At 49.5% G+C, this 15,954-nt stretch overlaps 1 protein-coding gene across 1 annotated transcript in view; it reads right to left on the bottom strand.

Annotated features, from left to right (window-relative positions):
* Positions 1 to 15,954, bottom strand: part of NOC4L (nucleolar complex associated 4 homolog) — a gene marked incomplete in the record, with an annotated part of 52,354 nt that overhangs the window by 23,774 nt on the left and 12,626 nt on the right. Inside the window, 3 exon segments of the mRNA XM_077461743.1 lie at positions 281 to 430; positions 1,262 to 1,369; positions 4,678 to 4,784. Coding sequence (XP_077317869.1) covers positions 281 to 430; positions 1,262 to 1,369; positions 4,678 to 4,784 — 365 coding nt within the window.

Raw genomic sequence — 15,954 nt, forward strand, 5'->3', positions numbered from 1 at the left:
CCATATTAATGCACAAACAAACCACAATCAGGGCTGGCCAGACACAGACCACAAGGTACAGAGCATATATCAGTAGGGTAATAGAAGCCCCTCCAAAATATCTCTACCTGAAGATGTTAAACAGGTAAAGATCATGTGACCCCACAACAGAGCTGCAGAAATAAGGTACTTTGAGGATTTAAAAAGAGAAAAGCAAACAATACAGTGGTATGATGTATATGAATGGCAATTAACACTTTTGTTTATCATCACTTTAAACCAAATCAGGACCAAGACTTACTTCTTTGGTTTTTTGATGCACTCTTGCAAGGTTTTCATTAATCACAGACATGGTGTAATATCGGACGTCATCATATTCCATATACTCTTGAAATCTTGTTATTAAAGGGGAGGAATCCTTGTCTTCTGGTAGTAGGCTAGTTACAACCAACTAAAAAAAAAAAAAAAAAAAAAAAAAAAAAACACAAAGTAAAACAAAAGAAAGGATAGGACAAAAAATAAATAAATGGGCAAATCTGTGAAAATAAATATTCAATTTGGAGTAATTATCCCCTAAAATGCACCAAAACTACCTTAATGACTTCAACAATAACAGTGCAACGGTATTCATCACCACACATTTACATTGTATGCTTAATGGCAAAATAAATCAGGCAAGGCATTTTGGCAAAGATGACCAATCCTTAGCTTGACCATTGTGCCTTAACTTCCAGCCCGGCAAGCGTTTTCACAGCAGTAACCTCCCTCTGGTTAACACTGTTTCTGCTTTGGACATCACATTCACTCTTCAACGGGGTTTCTCACCTCTAGCATTTCCCCTATAAGCCAGTAGGATAAGCAATGTGAACCTAGAGAAGGTTACCAGGGACTCTGATATGTGCCTGCTGTACCATATACTTATATTTTCATACATCATGTTTTCTTTGTATCACTTCCATTGTGTGAAATACCCAGTGTTCCTGCCAGTCCCTCTGCTTTCCTATTAAAAACGGATCATGCTAGGCAGGAGAGCACAGTGTGGTCAGTAATCTGGCTGTGCTGGCTTCTGCTCTCCTTCAGTGATTAGACTTGTGCTGTCATGCCCCCAAAGTGCAGTCATTCACTGAGAGCAGTGTGCTGCCCTTTCTCCTCTTCCACCTCTCTGAGCTCCTTATGCGGCTGAGAACAGATGGTATGCGATCAAAAAAATGTATTCATTACCGATTTACACATAAAAACAGCATAAAACAGGTCTTATGCACATCTAAACAAAAAAGCTTACTTTTAACAGTAGACGTGAGAAACGGTAACCATCTTTCCATTTGGAAGCTTCCATAGGGAATTTCCCTTCTAGCACAATACATTTCATAAGAACACACAATGCAAGTTCCTGAAGAAGAATAGGAAAAAGTTAGGAGAACCCCTGGACAAAATGATATAAGAGTACATTTTTCTAGGAGGCTGTGTGAGTTACTGGTTGGCCTGAACTGATGGCTTGCAGTTCACCGTTTCTCAGCTAAAGCTGGGTATACACTGGAAGAATTTTGAACGAAGATTTGTATGAAAATTTTCAGAACATTTGAACCTTGTTCGAAAGTAGTTCAAGATTTTGTTTGCTTTAAACATTTGATTTTGGAATTAATGGACTTTATTAAACAAAAACCACATACACTATTAGAAATTCATAAATTTTAGAAAAAAAACTTTTCAATAATGCTCCTTCAAAATGTGTCCATCATTGTGGTCAAAACAATCAATTTGACCCCACTAATGATTATAAAAACAAATGAAAAATTCTACTGGTTTATACCTAGACTAAGCATTTAAGAAGATAGGCAATTTCTAAGGCTTGTTTCAACATATCTACCTGGAAGCAAGATATACAATAAAGCACACGATATTCTGCATGTAATTACATTCTGATTATAAGCTCTAACAAGCAGGGCCCTCTAATTCCGTCTATATTGAATTGTAACTGTACTGTCTGCCCTCATGTTGTAAAGCGCTGCACAAACTGTTGGCTAAATATAAATCCTGTATAATAATATAGTATACATGCTTCAACATGCAAAAACCTTTACCTATGGCTGCACAGTAATTCCATCAATGCCCACAAAGCAATCAACCCTGTTAACATGCTGTACTGATGTGTACTTGTAAGTCCAGCTAGAACAGTTTGAGTTTTCCTTTCTTAATTTTTAGCAGCAGGAAAAGAACAGAACCCCTGCTGGACCTTCAGTAGTAACTGGGGGAGAGGGCAAGAGAGTGAGAGATTCACAGCATTGCCAATGGCTCATTTGCAACTTTTTCCCCTTTTTTTGGTTGAACCAGATGGATGCACGTGTCTGTCTGTCTTTTTCCAAGCAGACTATGTAACCTGTGCAGGGGAAAGAGGGCAATAAATTGCAAAGAGCAAGCTAATTTATAAAAATACACCTTACAAAAGCAAGCAACACCAATTTCTATCACTGCTTATGAAAAATGGGTGGTTTCCGATTTCATCAAGTCAGCAGTAGTGTTGGGTGAACGGTTCGGCCTAAGTGTGAGTTCGGGCCGAACATTGGCTGTTCGCCCATTCTGGGGAACATCCGAAATTTGCAGGACGTTCAGCGAGTGTTCACCGCGCTGCACAGTGCATTCTGCGCCGACTGGACAAAGCTTTGCCCAATCAGGGGCACAGTAAAAATTGGTTGTTAAAAAGAGCAAGGCTGGGAAGCCAGCTGCTGCATCCTTAACAACCGATGAGCCATCAATGGGCTTCACCGCTGAAAAAACAAAACAAAAAAACCACACGAGCAAGCACCCCCTCCTGAACCATACCAAGGCCACACATGCCCTCCAACATGGAGGGGCAACCCTGGTTTGTGAGCCCCCAGATCCACCCCCCCCCCCCATGTGAATGAGTATAGGTTACCCCTACCCATTCACCAAAAAGGTGGCAAAAAGACAAAAAAAAAAAAAACAATAATAAAAAAATCGCCACCTGGTGACATCACCAACTAGTACCTGCTGGGTCTGTGACATCACACGGGGGCAATACCACGAGGCGACATGGTTGAGTGGCCCCACGTATACTAGAGCTGTCAAACATCAAGCCAGTCATTTGCCAGTTTGCCTTCACAGCGGGCAGAGCAATATTTGTTTTTCGGGTCGGCAGTGCAGCAGGCATAAATTTACAATCCGGGGACAATGTTTTTTTTTTATTAAAATGGATGAAAACCCACTCTCATCCTTTCTAAACTACTGCCATAGTAATCTATAAGGATATGCATGCCTCCTGCATGTATCCTTACCTGTCAAATGCCTCCCTTCTGTCTGTTATAAGACCTAAAAAACTGCAGGTCCTGTGGGTGGGTCTGCTGTCTGGAGCTTGGTGGGTGGATTTGTGATGTCAGTAGACTCCCCGTCCCCCTCTACACGCCCCTTGTCAGCATGCATTTTCTTCTGCTATGATTGATCTCCAGTCAAAACCCAGAAAAGTTACCACATGACTTCAGCATGCCCAATCATGCTGAGGTGTAGAGCTGCCAATCCTGGGAGAGCTGGAGAAGAAAGGAGGAGAGGAGCTGAAGTACACAGAATCTCTCTCTCAGGCTCCTAGATAAGATATGTATATCACCTGTCACTCACAGCAAGGGGGAGAAAGACTCCTATTTCTCTGTGTGCCAGTTTTTATCCCACTGAAAATATAGATGATTGCTTAGAGCTGAATTAACTCTTCATGGCAAGACGGCACAGATGACATAAAATCCTATACTGTACAAGGTGCAAAACTTAAATAAAACACCTTTTCTTCAGGTTTACATCAATTTTAAGGAATTGTCAAAATCAGTTTTTTACTTTTTGGATTATTTTTTGGTGAATGGACAGCGGTACTATGTAGCCCACACTTATTCACATAGGGGGGCCAGCCTTGTTAAAGGGGGCTTCCAGATTCCTATAAAGCCCCCCACCTGCAAACTCCCACAACAACAGCCCTGTGTTGTGGGGAAGAGACCTTTGTCCCCACCAACATAGGGACAAGGCCCTTTGTGTGTAAGCAGAGCACCCCTGCCCCAAAGCACCTGCCTCCCCACCCCCAAATACCAAACCTGAAAAGTCTGGTATGGACTGGGGGGGGGGCATGCCATTTATTCTTTAAATAGCCAGGTGCCAGCAATTGCAACCGCAATTAAATGTGATTTGACTTTTTTTCTTTAGAAGTTAAATTTTTGCTGCAGCGTGTTCTATACATGCTACATATGCACCAATTTACAGGCAGACTAAGAGGAAACCCCAGGCACTATATTTAAAGGAATTTTTCATTTTTATTATTGCACTTTAAGCATCATTAAAATCTTGCATACAAGCCTTTAAAATTGTCACTCTTGAATTTTCATGTTCAGTGGAGTTTGGGGCAGAACTTTTTCCCTGTTCAGAAGTTCTGCTGCTAAACGAAAAAGGGATGTTCGGCCCATCTCTAGTCAGCAGTCAGAGGGATTTCATGATCACATAATGATATTTTTATCTTCTTAAGTCTCCCTGTGAGTGGGAACTCATTCATCCTTCCGTAGAGTGCATGCTCTATCACAGTTAGAACACAGAGAGTAGTTGCAGTTCTTACCTAACAGCTTGCTCAAGTGCAATAAGAAATCTCTGTACCCATCTTACTCAAGAGGCTATCTGCCCAGCTATACCCACATGAAAAAAAGTTCTCACCTGAATTTGAAAAGAATTGTGATGTAGCAGGTCCACCAAACAGGAGACAAAGCTATTGTAGCGATGTCTCATCCATATCTTGTATTTCTCCTCTGCACCCATGGAATCTGTTCACACAAAAACAGACACCGATTATTTACATAATTCCAGTGTATTAGGGCTGCAACTAACGATTATTTTCATAATCGATAAATCGGCCGATTATTTTTTTGATTAATCAGATAAAAAAACAAACAAAAAAAATGTAATATGCCATTTTTCCATTTATTTAAAAGTAATAATGAAAAAAACTGAGTGTTACACTCAGGCTGGGTTCACACTGCTGCGGGGGGAGATCCGGATGTGATTCGCACCCGCACTGCATTGCAAATCACATCCGATCTCCGTAGCGATGCGAGTTCAGCCATACAGATAGTATGGCTGAATTCGCATCGCTCCCGCAGCAAACTCGCACGGGACCCTTTTTTTGGTCCGCAACAGAATCGGATCGTTCACACCATGCGATCCGATTCCTGTGCGAGTCTGCAGATCGCACTGCGATATGCGGACGGATCTGGGGGTGTCATTAACATATCATTGACACTCCCAGCCGTCCGCATAGGGCAGTGTGAACTGCCGGCGGGAGGTGTGCGATGCGGGAAAACGCCGCGGATTCGCGGCGTTCCCGCATCACTGTGGTGTGAACCCGGCCTCAAACTGCAGAATAAAACACCAATGGTGGGGTACTATTACCCGCAAAGTATGGTGAATGTCAGATTCCCTGCTTTATTCATACAAGTATGTGTATATATAAAGAGAATAATAATAGACATTATTATTTATTTATTATATTATTTATTTACTTTATTCCATAGAAAGTATACATTGAGGACAATATATAAAAAAAAGAATTATAATAAATATTGTTTATGTATAATATATGTGTAACGATAAAATAAGAAAAAAAAAAACGGAAAAAGGGGTGAAATTATATATATATATATATATATATATATATATATATATATATACACATATACATACACACACACACGTCCCCCCAGTATAGATGACACATTCCTCCCCTCTCACATGGTGTCACTGCCCCACCTCCTCTCAGTGCTCCTCCCCCCCCCCCCCCCCTCCAGTGTCTCGGGTTTTCTCACCCCTTCATGGTGACAGTGGCTCCTCCTTGGTGTGCCGGGGTGGTGTGGGGTGGAGTCTCAGTCCGGACCCGCCACACGTGACTCGGCCGACTCCTCCGAATGGAGCGAAGGGGCACCCCCCGAAGCTGGATGCACGCATGTGCAGAGCACAACCTTCAATCACGGCAGCGCTGGAAAGTGGCCCGGCGAGGGCTTGCTGCGCCTGCGGCGGGTCTATCGGAAGGCTGCTGGGTAGAGGGGGAGGAGGAGCCGAAAGCAGCGCAGGCACGTTGCTGGCGGGACGTCAGCTGGGTGGAGAATGCATGCAGGCGTAGCTGCGTGCTCATGGACGTAGCGCATGCGTAGGACACGGGAGGATACACAGGATTGTAATGGACCGGTGGGGGGAAGGTGTGGACTAGGGGTGCAACAGATCAAAAACCTCACGGATCGGATCGGATCGTTCCTCGGATCAGAGTCACGGATTGGATCAATTTTTGGATCAGCATAAAATAACACTATCCCCGCAGCCACATGGTTTATTTAAATAAAAGGTGTAACACTATCTCCCCCCCAATAAAATGCAGCTTATTACAAGCATAAAAACATAGTCAGCATATCACTGATGATTTGCGCCAAGCTCACCACCGATCAAAGTTTCTCCAAACAGACCGCCGTGATGAGTCCCGGGATGCCTATTGGCGCAAATCGTCAGTGATATGCTATGTTTTTATGCTTGTAATAAGCTGCATTTTATTGGGGGGGGGGGGGGAGAGATAGTGTTGTACCTTTTATTTAAATCAACAATGTGGCTGTGCCGAGCAAGTGGAAAGGCTTGGATAGGATTAGATAACTACTATCTAATAGATAGTAGTTAGTCATTAGGTTAGATTAGTTAATAAATGTAGTGGTACCTGCATAAAATAAATTTTGAATGAGGGAAGGCAAGGCATCCAGCGTGACTCCTCCAGAATTCCTTCACTTGGGCTGACACAGGCTGAACAACACGCTGGGGGTGACGTCAGCGCGCAGCTCATCGCCGCCGGGTGTACCAAGATGGCCGCCAGCTCCGGAGCTAGGCCGAAGCCGCAGCTTTTCCTAAGGCCGCGGACAGCTCCGCGGATCGCATGGTGTGGACCAACCAATCGACAATGAAAATCGTTGACAACGATTTTCATTATCGATTATTTTCGATAATATCGATTAATCGTTTCAGCCCTACAGTGTATCACTCAAAATTAAGTGCATCTATATAGTAATTACCTGCTTCTGACACCCCTATTGGAGGGCTCAAAAGCCAAGCTAAGTCTGACTACCCTTTGCCGGACTTGAAACTTAAAAGTATTTGTAGACCCTAAAAATGTAATTCTCTTATTCCCTTTTGTCTGTTAAAGCGGGAGTCCACCGGGACTCCGCGTTTTTTTTTTTTTTTAAAAGCCAGCAGCTACAAATACTGCAGCTGCTGACTTTTAAAATAGTGACACTTACCCGTCCAGCGCGCCCGCGATGTCGGCACCCGAAGCCGGTCTCTAGGTCGCCTGTCGGGTCCTGCCGCCGCCATCTTGGGTATGGGAATCAGGAAATGGAGCCTTTCGGCTTCATTTCCCGGTTCCCTGCTGCGCAATAAGGACGCTCCCCGCTGCCTCTGGGATCTGTGTGTTTCCCAGCAGGCAGCGGGGCACTTGCGGGAAGGGGCGGGCACTTGCGGAAAGGGGCGTAAGTTACGCCCCTTTTCCGCAGAGAGCTATCCCGGAAGTGGGTGCAGTTACCTGGATTATCCAGGTAACTGCACCCCCTCCCCCCTGAAAGGTGCTGATTGTGGCACCGGAGGGGGGGAGGGTTCCGATGAGCGGAAGGTCCACTTTAGGGTGGACCTCCGCTTTAAATACACCATTGAAATAATAGGATTTTTTGTACTCACCATAAAATACTTCTCTCTGTAATTCACCGACTGACACAGCTCCTCTCTTTAGACCATTGGGTTGTTATGCCACCTTTAGGAGAGGACTAAGCATAACATGTTAATATGTAATCTAAAACTCAGAACTTCTAGTTACGCCCAAGGGGCGGTCCCTTAGGTAACAACCCCTCAGCCTGCCTTGCAGCTTCAGTACGTCAACAAGCAGTATAACGCAAAGAAAAATAGGAGGGGCGGGTGCTGTGTCAGTCGGTGAATTACAGAGAAAAGGATTTTACGGTGAGTAGAAAAAAATCCTATTTTCTCTTATATTCACCGACTGACGCAGCTCCTCTCTTTAGACCACTGAGACATCCCCAAGCAGTGCCAAAACGAGGGGTGGGAAAAACAGCATAAAACTTTATCCACCATGGCATGTGGGAACTAGTATAAACTTTACCCACAAAAAAATGACAGTGTGTGGGAATAACCAAACTTTTTTTTGTGGGTAAAAAAACAGGGTGTTCCTCAACAGAGAAGCACTACCCTCAGACCGCACCAGAACTGCGGTAACAAATGCAACGGAGCATTTACTGAAAAGTACTGCGTTCCCCCCCCCCCCCCGCGAAAAAAAAAAAAACACACACACACACACAGGAAAAAGATGTATGTGCAATTGCAATTATACAGCCGCCTGCAAAACTTTGCGGCCAAAACAGGCATCAGCCGATGCACTGACATCTACCTTGTAGAATTTTATAAAAGTATGAAAAGACAACCAGGTCGCCGCTTTTCACACTTGAGCGACAGACGCTTGATGTCGGAAGGTCCAAGACATCCGGATTGCCTTTGTGGAGTGGGCCATGACCGGAAAGGGGGGCACCTGTCCCTTCAAGGCGTAGGCCTGTACTACAATCTTTCAGATCCACCTACAGATGGTGGCTGATGAGACCACCATGCCTATTTTCCGACCAGCCACCGAAACAAACAGGGAGTCTGACTTCCGAAATGGAGCCGCGGCAGACAAATACACCCTCAGAGCCCGAAACACGTCCAGGGCATGAAGGGCCACTTCCTTAGGATGTGTTGCCTTAGGACACAGAGATGGTAACACAATGTCTTCATTGATGTGGAACTCCGAAACCACCTTCGGCAGAAAAGAAGGTTGCGGACGCAAGACCACTTTATCCCTGTGGATAACGAGATAGGGCGACTTGCAAGACAAGGCCGCCAGTTCCGAAACCCTCCTGGCCGATGTAATGGCCACTAGAAAGACCACTTTCTGGGAAAGAGTCAACAAGGGAATCTCTGATATTTTCAAATGGCGGTTTTTGAAGCACCGATAACACCAGGTTCAGATCCCACGGGTAACAGTGGACGCACCGGAGGAACTACATGTCGGACCCCTTGAATAAAAGTACTCACTAGAGAGTGAGACGCCAGGGGTTGCTGAAAAAGACAGCCAAAGCTGATATTTGTCCTTTATTGGTGCTTAAAGCCAATTTCTGGTCTACTCCTTGCTGTAGAAACAGCAGGATTCTGGATATAGAAAAGGAGCGCGGACGCCATCCTTTCTCCTCACACATGGAGATGTAGGCCTTCCAGGTACGAAGGTATATCTTCCGAGAAGATTTCCGTGTTCTCAGCATAGTTGGAATCACTGAGCCCGAAAGACCCCGGTTCCTCAACACCTGGCTCTCAATAGCCATGCCGTTAAACCAGCGATGGTAAAGCAGGATGGAGAATTGGACCTTGACACAGGTCTTCTCGTAACGGTAGTCGCCAGGGGGGCGTCTGCCACCAGGCGCACTAGGTCTGTGTACCAGGGACGCTGGGGCCAATCTAGGGTAATCAGAATTACTGGAATTCCCTTGTCCTCCACTCTGTGGAGCAGACATGGTAGTTTCAGTGGAGGAAAGGCATAGATCAGCTGGTACTGACGTGTCTGCCCAAGGATCTCGTTCTGGACACAAATCTCGACCCCTTCCGATTGAGACGGGAGGCCAGAAGATCCATGTCTGGTGTGCCCCATTGCAGGCACAGCAGCCTAAACACCTCCAGATGCAACACCCATTCTCCTGGGTCCAGCATCTGGCGACTTAGATAGTCCGTCTGCCAGTTCTCCATTCCCGGGAGGTAAATGGCTCTGCCCACTGAAGGATGTGAGCGACCTGACGTGCAGCAGCCGAGCTTCTTGTTCCTCCTGGGTGATTGACGTATGCCACCGCCGTGGTGTTGTCTGACTGGATCCTGATCGGACGCTCTCGAAGTCTTATCAACTATGTGGAGAGGCATAGCCTGATCGCTCTCAGTTCAAGCAAATTGATTGGCAACTTGGATTCCTCCACCAACCAGAGGCCCTGGGTCGACAACTCCCATTACACCTCCCCAGCCGGATAGGCTGGAGTCCGTTGTGATCATTGTCCATTTCAGAGGTAGGAACGACTTCCCGGACCGAAGTGCCAGGGACCTTAGCCACCAGAGCAGGGAATCCCTGACCAACTGGCTCACCTGAATCTGCCGATCCAGGGACAACGGAAATTTGTCCCATTTTTTCAAAATCTCCTTCTGCAGGACTCTGGTGTGTAACTGGGCATATGGCACTGCGTCAGAGGAGGCCACCATGAGTCCCAGGACTCGCATGCAGAAGGGTAGCGACGACCCCCTGCGGTTCATCAACAGTTTTACCGTGGCCCTGAGAGTCTACAACTTGCCTGAAGGGAAAACCACTCTCGCTTCCATGGAGTACAGCAGCAAGCCTAGGTACTCCAAACGCTGAGTCGGTACGATCACCGACTTTTTAGGTTCAACAGCCACCAAAAGTCCTGCAGGGTCTGCATGGTGATCGCCACATCCTCCTCTAACTCTGAGGCGGAGATTGTCTAGGTATCCCACGATCGCGAACCCGCGTTGCCACAGAAACGCCAAAAACAGGAGCCAATACCTTGGTAAAGACTCGGTGGGCTGATGCCAAACCAAAAGGGAGAGCCACAAACTGGTAGTGGGCTTCCCTGACTGCAAATAGCAGAAACTTCTGATGCCAGAGGCATATGGGTATGAGCAGGTACGCATCCTGGATGTCTAAGGATGCCAGGGAGTCCCCTTGATGGAGTGCAGCGACTACTGAGCGAACGGATTCCACTGTGAACCTCTGTACTTTCACAAAGTAATTGAGGGCTTTTAGGTCCAAGACTGGACATACCCCTTCCTTTTTGGGGACTACAAACAGGTTTGAGTAGAACCCCTGGAAACGTTCCAATTCCGCAACAGGTACTATCACCCCGCGACTCAGCAGGTCCCTTACCGCCCCCAATAGGGCCTCCCGGCGAGCCAGAAGTACGGGTATTCTGGAGGGGAAGAATCTGTTTTGTGGCCAAGAGAGGAACTCTATCATGTAGCCTGAGGTCGGACAGCCGAGAGGCCCACAGGGCTGCAAACTCCCGAAGGCGACCCCCCCCACCCGTGTAGCAGGCGGGGGCAAACCTTAATGCGGTAGCACTTTTGCTCGCAGGCTTGTGGTTCCAGGGACGATTTGGTCCTTCGCGGTCGTCCTGTCGGGCTGGGGACACTTGGTCGAAGCCCCGGGCGGATGAAAAAGCCGTTTGTGAGCGGAGAATGAGGGCCCTTGCCTACGGCATGGCTCCTTAGCCTTCCCGGCCTGTGGGAGTAGTGTACTCTTACCACCTGTGTCATCCAAAGAGGCGCAAAAAAGCCGGTCGCCAAGGAAAGGAAAATCAATCAGGGCTTTTTTGGATGCCTGGTCAGCAGACCAGCATTTTAACGAAATCAGGCGTCTCAGCACCACTGCTGACACTGAAGCCCTGGATAACAGAGGAAGGGTACCCAGGGCTGCGTGACAAATGTACTTCAGGCCTTGCACTAGTTGGTCTGCTAGTTCCACGCAGACAGGAGAAGCCTGCTGCTCTCCCAATTCACGGTGCAATAGTTTTGCCCACTTGGTTAGTGTCTGTGCGGATGCCAGTACTGGTCGCATGGTTGACCCCACAACTGTAAACGAGGAACGAGCCATTGCCTCAGCCTTCCTGTCCGTGGGGTCCTTAAATGCAGGAGTCCCCTCTACCAGGATCGTGGTTACTTTGTTTAACCTGGATACTGGGGGGTCCTCAACCGGAGGAGCCGACCATTTTTTGAGAAGGCTCTCCTCAAAAGGGTAATGCACCTCCATGTATTTGGGGACCGAAAAGGTCCGTTGCGGTCAACCCCATTCCCTGTAAAATTAACTTATCAAAATAAGTCAGATACGGGAACACCTTAGGTGAATGGGCTGGCTTACATGACCCAAAAGGGACCACTACATCAGCAGAGGGATCTGCTGGCTCCTGAATCTTCAGGGTATCACGCATGGCAGTGATAAGTGCTCCAACAAGCAGTTCGTCACGCGGTCAGAGTCATCTGAAACGACAAAGCAGGGGTCACCAGCTTCAGCAGGACCCAAGCCTGCGTCAGACGGGGGGGGGAAGGCAGGGGTCTTTTTTTTTACCACCTTTGCGCCCATGTACCACCTCCATCTTGGCAACGAACAAATTGAGGACCGCCGACAAAGCGTCCAGAGGCACTGCACAGTCTGCAGACGAACCAGTTGCAATTGCCTGGATTTCGAGAGAAGAAACACCAGTTTCTGAAACCATGCTGACTGTACCCTGTCTCCCACCTGATGGGGACTTAGGACAGTGATGGTCCCACCCTCCTAACTGCTGCTGGCTGAGGGGCTCCTTCCCGCAGGACTCACCACCGTGACTGGTTCTGCGCTGTCCAGCTAGTAGTGCCTGTGTCAGCTCCCAGGTGCACAGGAGATCACACTGCGCTGTCCAGAGCTGCTGCAAATGGTGCTGAAAATGGCAGCCAAGCATCTAGTATAAAGGACATAAACACAGGGAAAATGGGCGCCGAACTACAGGAAAGCATGCTGCTCCTTGCCCCATCAAAGATGGCCGCCGAACACTGTATACCATGAGGGACAGTGAAACAAAAAACAAGCAGAGAAATGGCGATGAACATCGCTACAGCATTCACAGATAGAGCCTCCAGACACCCCCAGGGAGAGATCCACACACATCCAGGGCACAGCCAGCCAGCGCAGTCCCCTCCCAGGTGAGAGCCCCTGCATATCACACACACACACACACACACCACTCAGCAGCCTCCCCCACGGGGGGGGGGGTGTGAGGGAAGATAGGGAGAGGGCGAGAAGAGAGGGAGGTGAGGGACCCCTGAATCAACCTCGCAGGGAATGCCCAGCTGTTCAGCCCCACCGAAGCAGGGAGAGCTGTACTTACCAGTCCTGCAGAGCTGGGAGACATTCCATCACAGACCCACTCTCCGATCAATACGGGGTGGCTGCTGGCACTGACACAGACACACATCAGTAGCCCAGTCATATGGGTGCCCCGGAGCATTAACTCTCACCGACCACTTCTGGAGCTGAGGCAAGTCGTGGCCGACCCAGCGCAGAACTCTGTTCTGCACACACTCGCTGGCCAGGCTGGGGAGACTACAAGGATAAGAGTATAAAGCCTGTCACCCAGCCAGCTGTTGATAGCAGATCATAGGATCTTTAAACTTGTGCAAAAAGCAAAGCTTGTGCAGAAAAAAAAAACATGGACCGATGGGCTCATCAGGGTTCCTAGGTCCTTCTCCTTCACTAGGCAAAATAAAACTGAAGCTGCAAGGCAGGCTGAGGGGTTGTTACCTAAGGGACTGCCCCTTGAGTGGAACTAGAAGTTCTGAGTTTTAGATTACACGTTAACATGTTATGCCTAGTCCTCTCCTAAAGGTGGCGTAACAACTCAATGGTCTAAAGAGAGGAGCTGTGTCAGTCGGTGAATATAAGAGAAAATGATGTGATCATTTTGACATGTTTCAACAATTCGGTAGTACATGGTGCAGAGGCAGCTCTCTAATTAAGCGATCGCCTAAGGCTCCACACCCACAGGGGCTTCGTGGCCGCCTAATTTGCCTGTGATCAAACACTGATGTCAAGATCTCATCACAGAGCGTGCCGGTCCGGTGGCAACAAGTGCAGGGAGTGGGACAGTAGAGGCCTCTAGGTGGTGGCAGTGGCTGGATGACAGCACCCGGCCTAAAGCATGCGGGCGGCATGTGCTGCAGCCTACACCTCTCACCTGCCTCCTATTTGATTCAGCAGTCGGGGGGGGGTTTGCTGAAGCTATCTAGTTGAGCTGCCCCATGATTGTGAATCGAAGGAGCTCTTATGCTGCCTGGCCGACCGGATAGAACGCGAGTGCCCATGCAGCCTTCCTGTGTGCCTGAATAGGAGGAGCGGTGGGGAGAGTGAACATAGTGGAATTCATTTTTCCATATTCCTCCTGCAGCCGCTGAATGTTTGCAGGTGGCAAAGGAGGAGAATTGATCAATCAGCGGCTGCATGGAGGAATATGGAAAAATCAATTACACTATGTTCAGCCTCTTCACCACTCCTCCTATCTAACTTTTTCGGAATCCCCGTGCTCTCCGGCCCCTCCTTGTGCTCCCTGGCTCCACCCCTTCTCTCCAACCCCTCCTTGTTTTCCCTGGCTCCGCCCCCAATTTCACCAGCACCCCCTGCTCTCCACTCCAATTCTTTCCCCCCCTCTCAAGCTTCCCCCCCAGCGCTCTCCACCTATCCCAATTCTCTCTGCCCCCCCCCAGCAATCTCCAGCCCCTTCCTGCTCTTTGCACCCCCTCCCCCCGTGCTCTCACACAATGGGACATGGGGCGCCGGAGGGGCTGCAGACAGGGACAAGGATCTCTCTCAGTCCCCTCTTTCTCACCTCCCCCTCTCAACACACTCTTCTCTCTTACCCCTTCCCACCACTCCCTCTCTCTTTCCCCTCTGTCTTCCCCCACCCAATCTCTTGCTGCCCTTTCGCTCCCTCTGCCCCCCTCTCTCTCTCCCCCTAATGCTCACACAATCTCTTGCTCCCCCCTCTACCCCCCACCACTCCCCCCCTCGCTCATCCTCTCTCCCCCAACCAATCTCTTGCTGCCCTTTCGCTCCCCCTGCCCCAGTCTCTCTTCCCCACTCACAATCTTTTGCTCCCCCTTTTTCTCTCTCTCTCTCTCCTCCTCCTCCTCCTCCTCTCTCTCTCCCCCCTCCCTCCGCCTCGCTTTCTCCCCCCCTCCGCCCTCAGCCTCTATCCCTCCCCCTCCCCCTCCTCTCTCCCCCTCCGCCCTCAGCCTCTATCCCTCCCCCTCCCCTCTATCCCTCCCCACCCCTCCTCCTCCTCCTCTCTCCCCCCCTCCGCCCTCAGCCTCTATCCCTCCCCCTCTCCTCTATTCCTCCACCCCTCCTCCTCTCTCCCCCCTCCGCCCTCAGCCTCTATCCCTCCCTCTATCCCTCCTCCTCCTCTCTCCCCCCCTCCGCCCTCAGCCTCTATCCCTCCCCCTCCCCTCTATCCCTCCACCCCTCCTCCTCTCTCCCCCCCTCCGCCCTCAGCCTCTATCCCTCCCCCTCTATCCCTCCACCCCTCCTCCTCTCTCCCCCCTCCGCCCTCAGCCTCTATCCCTCCACCCCTCCTCCTCCCTCCACCCCTCCTCCTCTCTCCCCCCCTCCGCCCTCAGCCTCTATCCCTCCCCCTCTATCCCTCCACCCCTCCTCCTCTCTCTCCCCCCCTCCGCCCTCAGCCTCTATCCCTCCCCCTCCCCTCTATCCCTCCCCCTCCTCTCTCCCCCCCTCAGCCTCTATCCCTCCCCCTCCCCTCTATCCCTCCACCCCTCGTCCTCCTCCTCTCCCCCCCCCCTCCGCCCTCAGCCTCTATCCCTCCCCCTCCCCTCTATCCCTCCACCCCTCCTCCTCTCTCCCCGCCTCCATCCCTCCCCCCTATCCCTCCACCTCCCCCCCTCTGCCTCCCTTTCTTTCCCTCCCTCTCCTCCTCTCCTCCTTCTCCTCTCTCTCTCGCTCCTCCTCCCTCTCCTCCTTTCTCTCTCCCCCTCTCCTCCTTTCTCTCTCCCTCTCCTCCTCCCCCTCTCCCTCCTCTCCTCCTTTCCCTCTCCCTCCTCTCCTCCTTTCCCTCTCCCTCTCCTCCTCTCCTCCTTTCCCTCTCCCTCTCCTCCTCTCCTCCTTTCCCTCTCCCTCTCCTCCTCTCCTCCTTTCCCTCTCCCTCTCCTCCTCTCCTCCTTTCCCTCTCCCTCTCCTCCTCTCCTCCTTTCCCTCTCCCTCTCCTCCCCCTCTCCTCCTCCCCCTCTCCTCCTCCCCCTCTCCTCCTCCCCCTCCCTCCTCCCCCTCTCCTCCTCTCC

The sequence above is a fragment of the Lithobates pipiens genome, unplaced genomic scaffold, assembly GCF_037356315.1.
Source record: "Lithobates pipiens isolate NorthernLeopardFrog02 unplaced genomic scaffold, aLitPip1_a1.2 Scaffold_3, whole genome shotgun sequence".
NCBI lineage: Eukaryota > Metazoa > Chordata > Amphibia > Anura > Ranidae > Lithobates > Lithobates pipiens.